This window comes from Caretta caretta, chromosome 6, assembly GCF_965140235.1.
Source record: "Caretta caretta isolate rCarCar2 chromosome 6, rCarCar1.hap1, whole genome shotgun sequence".
NCBI lineage: Eukaryota > Metazoa > Chordata > Testudines > Cheloniidae > Caretta > Caretta caretta.
Window position 1 is genome coordinate 11,159,975 of NC_134211.1, and position 15,665 is coordinate 11,175,639.

The 15,665-nt window shown below is 57.9% G+C and overlaps 1 protein-coding gene across 1 annotated transcript in view; it reads left to right on the forward strand.

The window, feature by feature from the left end:
• FNTB (farnesyltransferase, CAAX box, subunit beta) overlaps positions 1-12,417 on the forward strand; it is a 31,454-nt gene extending 19,037 nt beyond the window's left edge. Inside the window, exons 5-12 of the mRNA XM_048855723.2 lie at positions 5,204-5,350; positions 6,016-6,099; positions 7,213-7,299; positions 7,552-7,681; positions 8,254-8,386; positions 10,850-10,961; positions 11,187-11,301; positions 11,969-12,417. Of these exons, the coding sequence (XP_048711680.2) occupies positions 5,204-5,350; positions 6,016-6,099; positions 7,213-7,299; positions 7,552-7,681; positions 8,254-8,386; positions 10,850-10,961; positions 11,187-11,301; positions 11,969-12,094 (934 nt within the window). The 3' untranslated portion in view covers positions 12,095-12,417. The remainder of the gene's footprint in view (positions 1-5,203; positions 5,351-6,015; positions 6,100-7,212; positions 7,300-7,551; positions 7,682-8,253; positions 8,387-10,849; positions 10,962-11,186; positions 11,302-11,968) is intronic.
• The last annotated feature ends 3,248 nt before the right edge of the window (positions 12,418-15,665 follow it).

Consider the following 15,665-nt stretch of genomic DNA (forward strand, 5'->3'; position numbering starts at 1 on the left):
TTTCGTTTTGGAAACCCATCTAGCTGCAGGAGGGGTTGCAGTGTCAGTGTTGGATTGTCCCTCGGGAGGTTCTGCCGTTGAATCCACGCACCTGGGGAGATCTATGTGAGTCGTGTTTGGGGGTTAGGATTGGGTGAGAACCTGGAGCCATCAATCCATCCAAAACAAGTGATCGGCACTCAGAGCCGTTGCTTTTGACAAACAGACCCCAATCCCAGCTTCCCTGCTGCGAAGAGACACAGCCCACAGTGGCACTTAGCAGGGAACGTGCATCAACCCCATAGTGACTGGGGGCGAAGGAGCAAAGCAGGGGAGGGAAATGCAATGAGAAGCCACCAGGCAGGTAACGGTGGTGGCTGCTGAAGATCTCTGTCGTCTCACCAGGCTGATGGTGTCAGCGAACAGGACTGAGCTGCCATGATGAGTGTGGGACTCCCCAAACACACAGATCCAGGCTCTAGCTAGAATTAAGGCCCGGGAGGCGAACCATCAGCACGGTCCGGCAAATCGCTCTTTAAACACCACCTTCCAGAAGCTGCAATTAAAGGGACACTTACGAACACGGGGCTAGAAGAAACTATCCACACTTAGCTGAGCTGTGCAGAGAGGCAGTGGAGACAGCTCAACGTCTGCATGTTCCCTGAGTGACAGTGGGGCTAGAAATTCAACCTGCCTTTTTCCCTGTGAGTTGAGCAGAGTGGCGCTTTCCTGCCAGGCCTCTTCTGAAATGTCCCCCTCACAGGACCTGACCAGCCTGCTAAATCCAGCCAGAGCAAAGGCAGATACAGGTTGGTTGAATGCAAAGGTGTATATACCATGCAGTACTGTATTCAGAGAGGGTCACAGGTACAGAACAAAGCAAACCCCTCTGATGTAACCCTCCTGAATCCCTATGCAGGATGGAATTGCATTTCCAGGTAATGTTTGGGGCGGTTAGAATCAAGGAGCGGCTCCAGGTGAGCACCACTCTATTTTCTACCTACACCGAACTGACCTAGATGGAGAAGCTGAGTTCCAACCCTGGCCGTACCAAGCCCTTGAAATCTCTCTTCTTTGTGTGTTGTTTGGGTCTGGCTTGATGAAGCTAATGCCAGATAAAACAAATCAGTGTGGAGCGACAGAGCCCAAATGGAGGGAATTCTGCTGCTCGAGCAGCAAGCGAAGGCTGATTAACATTAGATTTTGCCAGGTTTCAGAGTAGCAGCCATGTTGGTCTGTATCCGCAAAAAGAACAGGAGGACTTGTGGCACCTTAGAGACTAACAAATTTATTTGAGCATGAGCTTTCGTGAGCTACAGCTCACTTCATCGGATGCACACTTTAGGGGAAGAGGCTTCATACACCAAAGCCAAAATCCTCCAACTTTTCTATCTCCCCTTCAAGTTTTTTGTTTCCTTAAATGGGGTACAACAGTAAATGCTCCCTCCAGTGACTAAAAATTCCCCCTTTCATGTTGCTGTGAGGAAGCATGGGTCTCAAACCCAGGCCCTCAGACAGGGCTCAGACTCACTGGGTCCGGCAGGAAGTGTGGGCTGGTGGACCCTAGCTCACTAGAGGTGCCACCCTTGAAGCTCCTGATTAGAGGAGATATCCAGTCTCTCCGATGGGCTCAAATCTGCTATTTAAGCCAGAAGGAGGTACTGGAAGTTGGCCCAGTAACTAGGTGAATTGCTGGCTGCTACATCAGACCCTGCCCTCTCGCCTGAGCCCTGCCTTCGGGCCGTGTCCCTGATTCTCTGCCCTCCTGCCTTGTTCCAACTCCCTGCTCCTATGCCCCACCCTTGGCTTGACTCCTGGCTCTGTCTTCCCCCTCCGACACCTGACTCCGGTTCCTGGCTCTGACCTGTATGTCTGCTTGCCTACATTCTGGTCCATGACAATTACTTGGCCTGTTAACTGGGCTGCTCAACTAGTGGAAAAAGCATCTATCCTGCATTTCAAATGTAGCTAGCTCAAATTCAGGGGTGCAGTCAGCCCTGAGTTCCTCTCTGCATGCCCGGGTTTGTTGTATTCTCGGTGTCATTACTCTGTCACCTCAAGAGACTTCAGGATTTACAGAAAGAAGTGAAACCGGTGGCTGATCCCAGACATTTCCCATGTACGTAAAAGTGCTGTTGCTGTGGGCTCTGGAAGAGCAGCAAGGCCCGGTGGGTTGGAACGGATGCTTTGTTCAAAGTCATTTCAAGGTCGCCACCGTTGCATTCCAGGGATCAGCAGGATCTCTCTCCACGTCTCTTCCAGTGAGTCCCGTGGCAAGTGCTGCTCAGTTGGTTGACCAGAGGGATGATTTTTTCTAGTTGGTGCTGCAGGCTCCGCCTGAGATCTGAGAATCCAGCCCCCTCGGAGGCCCTTTGTGCTGGCGGTTCGGGGGCTACGGTCAGTCCTAGCTGAGCGCTGTCTCCATGCGTCAGGCACGCTAGATAGCGGCTCGCTGGGTGGGCCCTTCCAGCTGTGCAGGCGAAGAGCGGTCAAAAGGGATCAGTGTCAGCGGGTGAGACGGCAAGGTTTATCTGCGCCACGGGGTTAACTCCAGTGATCAGCAGCTGGGTTCGCCCGGGCCGGGTGTGAGCAGCCCTTTGCCTGCCTCCTCGCTGCTGCGCTGCCCCGGGGGGTGCTAGCGGTTCCCAGGGCGTATGTGCCGCAGCAAGCTGAGCTGCTCTGGTTCTTTCCCAGTGCATTGTGGGAAAGCTTCCCTCTCCTGGAGGGGGGGGACGGACCTGCGGGCAGGCGCTGGAGGACTAGCAGCGTTTAAGAGGGTTAGCCTGTGTCCTCATTGCATACTGATCTGGTTACCAGCCTGAGCGAATGCTGCACCCAGACTTTAGCCCACACCCTCAGCTGGGCCAGCTAGCCTCGGCTGAAAACCCCGCTACTCTGGGGTAAGTGAGGAGGGGACTGGGCAAGAGCTTGGGCTGACTGCAGTGAAGACAGACCCAGAGCGAGTGTACCTGGGCCATCAGAGAGGTGGTTTTATGTAGCCCATCACAGCTGCACTTCAATAGCGATGCTCTTACCAGGTGGACGCGGACAGACAGCCACTAAACCGTGTCTCTGCCCATGGCTTTCTGTCCAGCAGCATAGCAATGACCAAAACGACGCCCTTAAGCAGGTTGGGGTGATCGTGTTCTGAGAGGTGCCCGTTCTGACCACTTGGTGGCGCTCCATCCCCAGCATTGGCAGGAGGGAGGGCCTGAAGCAAGTGACTGGGGAGACTGGGCTGGTGTGAAAGCCTGAGTGGCTGTCAAGATGCTGGCCGCACTTGGCAGGTTAAACAGTGTGTGGCACGTTGAAAGAGACTGTGACAGCAGCGAAAGCGGGGGACGGAGGCTGCGGCTCTTCAGGAGGTGCCCCGCAGACGCCGTTTCTTGGTCTATTTTTCTGTCTGTGTGTGACACAGAGAGCAGACAGACGCCCCAAGGTGCTGGGCCCCAGCAAACTCCATCAAAACCCAGTGGAGCTGCTGGGGCTCAGCACCTGCCTCCCGGGCGTTATCAGGTGACCATTAGTCATTGCCTCTGCTCCTGGTTTGGGGGAAATCAAGTCACTCCCATGCTCTGTGCCTCAATTTCCCTATCCATGAAATGGGGATAAGGTTATCGCCCTGTTTTGCCGGGCACGTTGAGATCTGTGGATAAAGAGCGGGTAGACCTGGCATGGACATAGAGGAGACCCCATTTCTTGGGAGGCAGGACAAGGGAGGTAAATAGATCAGCAGGCTGAAAACAGAATGTCCTCATGACAAGAGCAAATGGGTCAGGGAGTTAAGAGAGACAGCGTCTGTGCGACCTACGATGATGGGAGGGAATGCCCGGGACAGGCTAGCGATGGACGAGAGGAGTGGGGAACGTAAGATGAGGTAAGGAGGAAGCTGTGTGCGGTCAGAGCACGAGACCAAGCCAGTACTGCAAGGTGTGATGCAATGTATAGGCAATGCAATGAGATGTGCAAATGTATATAACGGAAGAGGTTTGCTGTGTGCTGTGTGGACCCGCCCCCACACTTGAGTCTGATCAACTCTGTGCAGCTTTGCTGTGTGGCAAATAAAGGCACCTGAGTGGCCCAGAACGGACCCTGTCTTAACCTTTATTTTTCTCTGCTAACCTGCTGTGTTCCAGGTGACTAATAAACTCCGTTCTGAAAAGGCTGCCATGTGTCACTGCAAACACAGGCTGGGGGGCTTGAGCCCCCAAAGAGAAGCCAGGTCTCTCCAGGGGTCTGGCTCAGTGGGACGCGCTGGGCAGAGCTCACAGGGTGGAGAAGGAGGGCTGGAGCCCAGAGGCTCCATCTTGGAGGCAGTGAGGCTGCGTGGCTGGCGCAGGCGGGAGAGTGGGACCCTTGCGGGGCTGGCGTGCTGAAGAGCTCCTCCAAGGGACTGTTTAAAAGCTGGGGGCTAGCACCGATCCCGGAGATCTGCTACAGCAGGTGCGGCCTGCAGATAGTGCAGGCTCCAAAGGATCGATTGCACTAGGCCTGAACTGCGCTGCAGGCTGTAACCTGCGTGGGACAGACCTCTGTCCTCGGGATGCCATGCTGAGCTGCGTTGGGTCACAGGCTACCCGGGAGGCCCCTCCATCTCCAGTGCCCTGCTCCCCCAGCGCCTTAAGATGGGCGCTGCTTCCGTTTTCTTTGTAAATGACCTGCCCAGCCACCCTTTCCCTTCAGAGATTCCCAGGCCAGCAGGGACCCCTGTGAGCATCTTGGCTGACCTCCCGTCTAACCTAGGCCAGAGACCTGCCCCAGAACAATTCCTAGAGTAGAACTTGTAGAAGACCATCCAATCTTGAATTAAACATCCACCACAGCCCTTGGTAAATTGTTCCAATGGTTAATTACCCTCGGTTCTTCTGGACCCTGCTAGGTTCTCTCATAACCCTTTGAGATTTTGCTGTCTATCTGGGCACCCCTTTCTTACATTCATAGTGCTCCAGGTTAGGATTCAGCTCGCAACCTTGGCAACCCAGCTCAAGCCAAGTACTACTGCGGTAGTGCCGTGTGCTAGCCAATTGCGCTGCCAGAGCAAAACCAGCGACCTGACTGGTGGGCCTGGGCCTGGCGATCTGTGAATCCCCCCCAAGTCCCACGTGCTAGCCGCTGCACCACGCAGCCAGCAGACGGGCCGGGGTTCTGTGCTGGGGATTTGAAGTGCAGGATTGGGTGAACTGTGCCCAGGTATTTTTTTGACCAACCCCGTCTCTCCCTCCAGTGTCTGCCAGTTCCTAAGCCGGTGCCAGAGCCCCAGTGGTGGGTTCGGAGGAGGGCCGGGCCAGCACCCCCATCTCGCTCCCACGTATGCCGCTGTCAGTGCCCTCTGCATCATCGGTACCGAAGAGGCCTTCAACGTCGTCAACAGGTGAAAATGGCCCTGGTGCAGGATTCCCGCCCCGCTATGGGAGGCGGGAGGGAGGTGACCCAAATCACAGCCCTTCTTCCCAGTGGGCTGGAGCCCTGCCTGCTCTCATGGCTTGGTACAGCTCTCGCAGGTGTCAGCAGAGCAGACATCTGTCGCTTCCAGTGTACGGCCCGTGGGTGTACACAGGAGAAACGCCAGCTGAGGACTTTGCCACAAGGGCTTTGAGATCTCTGCTACACAAGGTGCTCACGTGCTGGGCTCCCATGGGCGTTATTGGGGGTTGTCGGCTGTCCAGCACCTCAGAGGATTTGGGCCCTGGGTGTCCAGGAGGTAAGGAGCGGCCTCGTATAAAGCCATCCACCCCCAAACACCCAGGCCAGGCCCAGATCTCTACCCAACCCTCGCTGAAAGCAGGCCCCTCCCGCTGCCCCTGTTGGTTGGTTCCCCTGCGTGGGTGGGGATGTGGCAGTTTGATTGGCTGGGTGGTGTGACTTACTTTAAAAGAGAAATTGTGAACCATCGTGGTGCCTGTGAAAGTGAGACGCTAACGGGGCTGGCTGGAGCTGACCCTGCAATGGCAACGTCCACCTGCTAGTGGGCCCCGGCCTGGCCAGCTCCTGTGTTGGGTGGCGTGAACCCCTAACAATGCCCTTGCTGCTTTTCAGGGAGAAGCTTTTGGAGTATCTATACTCGCTGAAACAGCCCGACGGCTCCTTCATCATGCACGTGGGAGGTGAAGTGGACGTCAGGTGGGTGGGATCAGTCACAGCACCGGTCAGAAATTCCAAGGCCAGGAGAGACTGACCTCCTGCATCGCCCACCCCACAGATTTCCCCCCCAGCCCGATAGCTTGTGGCTGAGCTGGAGCGGAGCTGTTGGGAAATCGTCCCATCCTGGTTTAAAGACTCCAGGTGATGGAGGTGTGGAATAGCTGGTGTCATCTGCCTGGCAGTGTCCCAAGTTGAAATCCTTGTCTGCCAGGCAGCCCTGCAGCTACGGACAGTATGGGGACGTAGGGAAAGGCAGTGCATGGTTATATCAGTCTTGGGACTTGTCTGTGGGTGGCAACTTCCTGCTGGGACCATGCCTGGGTAGTGCTAATGGTGCACCTCCCATAGAAGCTGAGCCGGAAAAAGGCCCTCTTCTCCTGGAGTCGGCCATGCTGGGTGTAACCAGAGCAGTAGAAATAGATGGTCAATTTCCCCATGTAGGCAAGCCCTTCATTTCACCAACAAGCAAACCACAGCTGAGGAGATGATCCAGGGTTTCTGTCTGGGAGATGTCCAGTGTGGGACGTCTTCTGAATTTTGCTGTAGGCCTTTAGCGTCGCTTACCTGGAGCAGCACCTGAGGCCCTTGCTGAGGAGCTGTCTCCTGGCTTGCTCTCACTCTGCAGATCAGGGGTCTGTCTGGGAGGCAGCGTCGCCTAGTGGACAGAGCACTGGACCGGGACTCAGGAGAACTGGATTCTATTCCCAGCCCTGCCACTGGCCTGCTGGGCCACCTTGGGCAAGTCACTTCCCGGCCTTGTGCCTCAGTTTCCCCATCTGCAGGATACTGACCTGCCTGGTAAAGTGCTTTGAGATGTACAGCTGGAAAGTGCTAGGTAAAAGCTAGGGGTTATTCTGATAACCTTGCAAGGTGCTGCTGCGGTGGCACACTGAGTGAATCTCTCCTGGGGATAAAGGGACTTGCACCATAGCGGATCTTGTATTTATGCCACTAGAAGCCAAACGCAGTGGAGCAGGGAGCGCCGGGGGAGCGCTGGGCGCTCGTGGAGTTGGCAGTGCAGTAGCTGCCAGCCCTGGGGCTGTCCGTGGCAAACCCTGGGGGCTGACTCTCCGGTTCGTCTTTCCATCGCAGGAGCACATACTGCGCCGCCTCAGTGGCTTCGCTGACCAACATCATCACGCCCACGCTTTTTGCAGGGACTGCCGCGTGGATCGCAAGGTGAGGAGAGCCCGGAGGGCTGCCGCTCTGTGCGGTGCTGCAGATTCTGCCCCGGGGAGAAACGAGGCTCCGCTCTGTTAGAGCAGGCCCGTGCGAGATCCCATGGGCTCAGCAGGCTGCACACGGGGCTGCTCCCCATGCTAGGGGCTTGCATTGCAGGAGGACGGTGCCATGGTGCCCAGCGTGAGCTGAGGGAAGAGAAGCATCAGTGGCTGTTTCCATGTTCTCCCTGCCCGCCCCTCTCTGAATTAGGTGCCAGAACTGGGAGGGTGGCATTGGCGGAGTCCCGGGCATGGAGGCCCACGGAGGATACACTTTCTGTGGCCTGGCAGCGCTGGTCATTCTGAAGCAGGAGGACTCACTGAATCTGAAATGTTTGTTAGTAAGTGGACTCTGCCGGGGGCGCGCTCTCCTTGCCCTTGGGGAGGCTGGAACCACGCAGCCAAGGAGGGCCCTGTTTGCTGACACCACCCTATGGCGCCCCCTGCTTCATTCCAGCCAGTGTGGCTGGGGGGCACCATGCTCATCGCTGGGCTAGAGACCCTATGCTGATGCTGCAGAGCGGCATTGGGGTGGTCAGTACCAGTCTTGCAGGCAGTGTTCCCGCTCTTTGCACAGATTCCAACACCCAGGCACCAGCGCGGTGTGCCGGACGGCTGGCATGCCAACCTGTCGGGCCAATGCGCTGCCAGGGGCTAGCCCTTCAGAAGTTGCTTTGCTCAGGCTGAGGGCTCCTCTCTATAGCGCTGAAATAAAGCGGTTTCCTGTGCCCATGGGGGCTAGCGGGGAGCTGGCAAGATGCTAACCGTTGCTCCTGTTGGTGAAGAGGGAGGAGATGAAATCCAGGGTCAGAGGGTGGGAAATGGAGCCAGGTGCTGGTGCCACCAAGCCAGTCGTCCCGTGGCAGCTGAGACTGTCCAAGCCCTGACACGTGTCCCCGTCTGTCCCTTCCAGCACTGGGTCACGAGCCGACAGATGCGCTTTGAGGGCGGTTTCCAGGGCCGCTGTAACAAGCTGGTGGATGGCTGCTACTCGTTCTGGCAGGCGGGCTTGCTGCCCCTTCTCCACCGAGCACTGCATGCCAAGGGTGAGTTTGGGGCCTGTGTGTTACTTACAGCAATGAAGCCAGGCACAGATGACCATGCCAGTTAGGCTACCGTGTCGTCTGCATCAGTGGCCAGGTGGCCTCCGTAGCAGAGGGATCGTATATTAGGCTGCCTGGAAATTTTGTCAATTGGGTGTTTGATTAAACTGGAATATTTTGATTTGGACATGGGACTTGTAGTCCAGGTGGACTCATGCTTCTGTTCTGCTCTATCAGCTGGGCTTCCTGATTGGACTACATCTCCCATGATGCACTGCGTCCCCTCTCCAAGGGGGAGACCATGGGGCATCCTGGGAGATGTATCGGGTGTCTGGCCGATAGAGGAGAATGGGGCACCCAAACTACAGCTCCTGTGAGGCGCTGTAGCTGCATTTCAGAATTATTCAGGTTTGGGATGAACAAAGCATCTCAAACAGGTGATTAAAAGGAAGCAGAAGGGATGGATCAGTAAGGAAAGCTGCCTCTGGGTGGTCAGACAGTGTAGGGATAAAGTGAGAACTGCCAAAAGCCAAGCAGAGCTGGACCTTGCCAGGTAAATTAAAACCGATAGTAAAAGGTTCTCCAGCCATGTAAAGAAAACAAGGAAAGAAGATGTGGGACTGCTAAACACTGAGGATGGGCTGGAGATTAAAGATAATCTAGGCATGGCCTGATACTTAAATGAATACTTTGTCACAGGTTTTAATAAGGGTAATGAAGAGCTATGGGGTAGTGGCAGGGTTGCTAGTGGAAATGAGGATATGGAAGTAGAAATTACCACATCCAAAGTGGAAGTCAAACTGAAACCGTTTAATGTGACTAAATCAGGGGGTCTGGATAATTGCCATCTAAGAATATTAAAAGAACTGGCCTATGAACTTGCAAGCCAAATAGCAAGGATTTTTAATGGATCTGTACGCTTGGGGGTCATATCCTGTGACTGGAGAATTGCTAATATAGTACCTAGATTTAAGAACAGAAAAAAATGTGATCTGGGAAACTACAGGCCTGTTAGTTTAACCTCCGTTGTGTGCAAGGTCTTAAACACAAATTTTGAAGGAGAAAGTAGTTAAGGACATAGAGGTGAACGGTAATTGGGATAAAATACGACATGGTTTTACAAAGGGCAGATCATACCAGACCAATGTGACCTTTCTTTGAGAAGAGAACTGGTTTTTAGACAAAGGAAATGCCATGGGTCTAATCTACCTGGTTTCAGTCAGGCACTTGATACAGTCCTGCATGGACAATTATTATTTAATTTGGAGAAGCTGGGGATTAATACAAGAACTGAAAGGTGAGTAAGGAGCTGGTTAAAGGGGAGATTACAGTGGGTCACACTGAAAGGTGAACTGTCAGGCTGGAGGGAGGTTACCAGTACAGTTCCTCAGGGGTCAGTCTTGGGCCCAGTCTCATATAATGTTTTCATGAATGACCTTGGCATAAAACATGGGAGTGTGCTAATCAAACATGCAGATGACTGGCAATACGAAGGAAGTGCTGGTTGTTCCTGGCGTCGGCCTGGGCTACGTTCTCTTATTTACAAATATTTCTGCGCAGCTGTGGCGTGCTGGTCGGGGCTGGGGAGCAGGGATCCTGGGCCACAGCCTTGCCTCCGCCACTGTCTTCCTGGGTGACACTGGGCGAGATCTTTAACATCTCTGTGCCCCATCCCCCCGCCCCCTCGGCAGGATCATTGGGGTGTTGTCAGAGAGGGGCAGCAGGCTCAGCAAGGCCTGCAAGCATGGCAGCGGTGCGAGGGGAGAGTGAGGCGGGTTCTGGGTTATGCCGCCTGGCAGGGCCAGGAGGGAGGCTTAGTGTTGACGCGGAAAGGAGTGCAAGGTCACTCCGGGTGGGCATGTAGGGGGAACGGTTCAGAAGCTCCTATGGGAGTTAGGTGCCCAGCTCCCCGTGACTCTTTGCTCCTCATTGCCTGCCAGCAGGAGGGGCGTGATTTGGAGCAGCCATTATTCTTGAAGCCCCCCAAACCATTCCCCTGGCAGTGGTGCCTCCCGTGGTCCCCACAGCCAGGCCTCCTCCTGGCTCCCTGTGCTTGGAGGGCCTCCCCCTGGGCACCCGGGACTCTGTTAGCTGTGACCTCATAGTGCAGGGGGATCTGGGGGCAGGGCCAGCTTCATGAGATCCCTGTGTAAGACCCTGCTAGCCCACAAAGCAAACGTATTTTCCTGTGTGGGAGAGGCCACTGACGGTCACTCTGGCCAGCCCTGGCACGGGTACAATGGTTCCCCCACTCTGGGATCGGGACAGTCTCACTCTCCTTGTCCCGTGGCCACACCCCGTCCTGTCCGGCATGGGTGGGGGGTGCTACGCTGGCTCTCAAAGGTGGGGGAGTTGGACAGTGTCTGCAGGCCAGGGGCGGTGCCGTGGCCTTGGCCGGCGCTAGAAATGGGGGACTGTCCCTCAGCTTTCCCTAAATGCCCCCCGCGGCCTGTGCTCCCTCCCCAGGCGACCCTGCCCTCAGCATGACGCACTGGATGTTCGACCAGCAGGCGCTGCAAGAGTACATCCTCCTATGCTGCCAGTGCCCTGCTGGGGGGCTGCTGGACAAGCCAGGCAAGTGAGTACCCGTGAGGAGGTCCCGGCACCTGCTGAGCGCGTCGGCTGCCTGGAGCTCCATGGCCGGTGCATCCCCAAGAGCCAGCGTGGCCCAGGACAGCACTGAAGGGGTTAAGAGAAGGCTGCAGCATCGAGCAGCTCATTGGGGCTTGCAGGGGTGGTGCTGGGGGCTGCTTTGGGCCATGTGGGGGGGCGTCTGACCAAACATGTCCCTGCTTGACTGCAGGTCACGGGATTTTTACCACACCTGCTACTGCCTGAGCGGGCTGTCGATAGCCCAGCACTTCGGCAGCGGAGACCTGCTCCACGAGGTGGTGCTGGGAGTCCCTGAGAATCGCCTGGTAAGGGGATCCGCTCAGCCTGCCTCCCGCCCTGCAAATGGCCCTCGTGCTGCGAGTGCTGTCCCTGAGGGAGCGCCTGGGCCACCGGCCTGAGATGGCCCCTGAAGCGTTGGGTGTCTGGGGTTGGCCTGGCGTTCCCCAGCATCACACCTCGCAAGGCACACTCTGCGTTCATGGCCCACATGGGGAGACGGGGGCGCGGATTCCAGCCCTTGCGTTGGGGTCTGGCACCTCAGCACCAGGCATCTGAGCGCAGGAGGATGGGATGCCTGACTCCTTAGGAGGGGCCTGCTGATGGAGGCTGGGTCAGCGGGAGCCACCAGCACTCACGGCCCCCAGCCCTGACTCTGGCTCGCAGCCAAGCTGATTTCTGTGGGCCGCAGGGGCAGCCTTCCTCCTCCTCCTCTTCTTAAAGGGCCGCAGCTGGTACAAAATTGTTTCATAGATTCCACGAAGGACCCGTTGTGATAGTCTCATCTGATCTCCAGGATAACGCAGGCCGGAGACCTGCCCCAGAATAATGCCGAGGACGTGGGATGCAAAACAGCATCCCCGGTGCTTCTGCCCCACGCTTCCTCCCCCGCCCGGGTGCCCTTTGTGCCCAGGCCACGTGAGCCGCTTGCCTGGCCCGGCCCCATTGTTAACTCGGGTGTGTTTCCCCTCGCAGCAACCGACACACCCCGTGTACAACATCTCCCCCGACAGAGTGGTGCAGGCCGTCATGCACTTCCTGCGGCAGCCCATCCCTGGCATGCCGGCGGCAGAGGAGATGACAGCACCCGCCGGAGACTAGACGGGGCAGCTCCCTTCGCAGACGCTGTACAGACGTGCTCTGCCCGCAGTCAGAGCGCAGCGCGGAACCAACCCCCCGGGGCGAACCTTGGGGTTTGAGAGCGGGGCGGACAGGGCGCTCCCCCCTCCGGCTGGTGCGAGCTCAAGGCAGTAGCCAGACCAAAAATAGCCACGCCAGGCCCCCCGCTGTAGGCACATGAGGGCCCCGGGCCCCACTAACCTTCCTGCCAGGAGCAATGCTGTTCTGAAATAACGGGCTGTGAACGTTTTAGCATCAATAAACCAGAACTGAGCCCCTGGGGGTTTCCTTAGCACCACACTAAATCAGCCTGAGCTGCTGCCCTCCAGCTTGGCCCATGCAGGCCCAGCCCTGCCCCATGGCACTATCTGGGAGCGGGCATGGGGCCTGTTCACAATGAACACCGGGGGAAGAGAGGGAGGCTGGTGCCACAGGGCCTGCTTGCATGATACCGGCTGAACCTTGATTTGGCACTGGGACGAGGGGCAGATCAGAGGTGGTCGCTCCAGTGGTCTGCAATTCTCTGGGCAGCTGAATCCCTGCTGCTGGGTACCCTGCATGGAACAGGAAACCCAGCGGGAGGCTAGTAAGGGGACAGGACTGAAATGGGCAGCAGCCCCTTTCCCCTGCAGATGAGCCTCCCTCCCCAGGTCTTGCGGGGTGATTCTGCCAACACGGTTATTAAACCTTTTCTTGCTGCCTTGTCGTCTCTGGGGAAGGGTGCACCAAGCCAACCCATGGCTCAGCCGGCCTGTCCACGGCATCCTGGCTCTGTGGCGAGAGGGGCCAAATCCTGGCACTGCTGCAGGCTAGGGGTGGACCAGCATGATGGGGCAACACCTAAGATGGGGCATCCCTGGGGCTCAGGGACAGAGCAGCTTGGTGGCACCAGGATTGAGGCAGCTTGGCACCCAGCTGTGGGCAGAAGGATAGGTGTTGAGGGCCTAGCATTGGCTGTAGGGTGAAGGGGAAGTGGTAGGGGTGGGGGGTCTCATGCCCAAGGGGGCACTGGGCACTCAAGTCTGTGTGGCTTTAGCTCTCGGGCCCAGTAGCTCAGGTCTTCAGCGCAAGATGGAGCCCTGCAGCCACAGGGGCCATGCCGCCATGCTTCCCATGAGCACAGCAGCGGGACAGGGCAGTGCAGTGCAGTGGTGCTGAACAGGGGCTCTGATGAGCTCCTGGGGCAAGGGCCAGGGTTCCTTGTTTAGAAGAGCAGCACTTCAGCCATAGCAGAGGCCGACTGCCTCTGCATGAAGCAGCAGATGGCTTCCAGGAAGCAAGGGGGGGGGTAGGTTAGTGCCCCTAGCCAAGGAGAAGGGCTAGGTTCTGCCCCTGGGCCCAGTGCCATTGCAGCATCTAACACCCATAGACAGCCCAGGGGTGGCAGGTTTGTAGAAATTTTGGTGGTGCCCAGAATCCACCCCCACCAAACTCCACCCCCCCACGGCTCTGGGAGGGAGTTTGGGTGGGGGAGGAGGTCTGGGGTGCAGGCCCTAGGCAGGGGATTGGGGTGTAGGCTTTGGGAGGGAGTTTGGGGATGGGAGGGGGTGCAGGGCTGAGGGCTGTGGGAGGGGCTCAGGGCAAGAGTAGGGGTGTAGGGGCTAAGGGCTTTGTCTGGGGCTGGGAATGAGGGGTTTGGGGTGTGGGAAGGGCTTAGGGTGAGAGCTGGGGCTGGGGCAGAGGGTTGGGGTGTGGGGGGGATGAGGGCGCTGGCTGGGACTGGAGATAAGGCATTTGGGGTGTGGTAGGGGCTCAGGGCCATGGTAGAGGGTTGGAGTTCAGGGGGATGAAGGCTCTGGCTGGGGCTGGAGATGAAGGGTTTGTGGTGTTGGGGAGGCTCAGGGCTCTGGCTGGGACTGGGAATAAGGTATTTGGGGTGCTGGAGGGGCTCAGGGCTAAGGTAGAGAGTTGAGGGTGCAGTGGTGGGCTGAAAGCTCTGGCTGGGGGTGTGGGCTCTGCGGTGGGGCAAGGCTGGGGGTGAGTTTGGGGTGCAGGCAGGCTGCTCTGGGACCAGGGCCAGAGAGGAGGACTCCCCCAGCCCTTTCCCTGCCAGCAGCAGTGAGCTCTGGGGGAGGAGCCCCACTTTTCCAGCACCCCCCAGCAGCACACTCACCCCCACCACTGTCACTGCATGTGCTCCTAGGGCCCCTCTCAGGTCCAGGAATCTCCCTCCCCTCCCCCGTGGTGGGTGCCGAGGGGTGCTGCGTGCCCCTCCTCCACTGCTGTTGCCCTGACTGTAGTCTCGCTGTGGGTGAGGGATGGGGCTGCCTCCTTGCCCAGCATGGGGCAGGAGCGGTGACTGTGGGCAGAGGGGCCCCTTGTGCTGGTGGAGGGTCCCGCCGGGAAAGGGAAGGGCCTGAGGTGGAAGGGCAGGCTCAGTCTGCCTGGCAGTCGAGGTGGGTGGTACGAAGACCCTGCGGCAGCCAGGAGGCAGCATGGAAGAGGCAGAGGCAGGGGGGCAGGAAGAGGGGGCACCCCCGGCCCCAGGACTCTGAATATTGCTGGTGCTAAGGCCCCACATGGAGCTATAAGTCGCTGCCCCTGCCCCAGGGGAGGCCCCCTCCGCCCATGCCTTGCTGCAGCATGGCGGCTTCGGTGAATAACCCCCCCACAGCAGCTACCTGCTGGACTGTTAGCAGAGGCCCCATTCCACTGGTGCTGCCTTGACTGCGCTCCGGGCAGGGTTGAGAGGACAGAAGTGGTGGGGGTGGGGGGTGCATTGGGCAGGGGGCACCTCCCCCCTAGCCCTGCCCCCCCAGCACTATGGGCACTGGCTGTGGTGCCCTCCCAGGGCTAGCCCCTCATCAGTGGTTCTCACTCTTCCCTTGCCCCGCTGTGACTCCCAGCCCCACATTGCTGCCCCTCCCACCCTACACCAAGCTGGTTGCATGGCCTGGCAGCTGGGTGAGCATGGCCCAGGGGAGCTAAGGCCATGGCCCAAGGGCCCCAGTGATGCCTGGGACCCCCCCACCCAAGGAAGCAAGCTGGTGGTTCTGCCGTTCCTGTCACCAGCCTGGGATGCAGCGAACAGGGCTGAGCATCCTCCCGCCAGCCCCACCCCACAGACAGGGCCCAATTCCTGCAGCCCCTGCTTTTCTCCCTCTGTGCCCAGCAGAGGAGCCAACCAGCTTGTGGCCTAGCAGCCAGAGCCTTGGCCAGGCACTCAGGAGACCGGGGCTCTATTCCCAGCTCTGTCTGGACACCATAGGGCAAGTCCCTTCCCCTGCCCCATGCCTCAGTCTCCCCAGTGGTGAAATGGGGACAGTGCTACTGACCTGCTTTGAGGTGGATGGAGAAAAAGAGCTGGGTGTTCACACTTGTTCTGGAGTTCTGCCCACAGAAGTGGCCCATGTCCAATTCACTACAGCCCAATGGGCAGGGGCAACCTGATGCCAAAACATCACCCCCCACTCCTCTGGCGCTGGGGTTAGCTGGGCACCCCAGCACCCAAAGGTGTTTTCAGCCTGCCCAACGTCCGCAAGAAGGTTGAGCAGCCGCCTGGCTCCGGGGCCGTTTTCTACTCGGAGTGGGGAGGGCAGCCTGGCAAGGCACC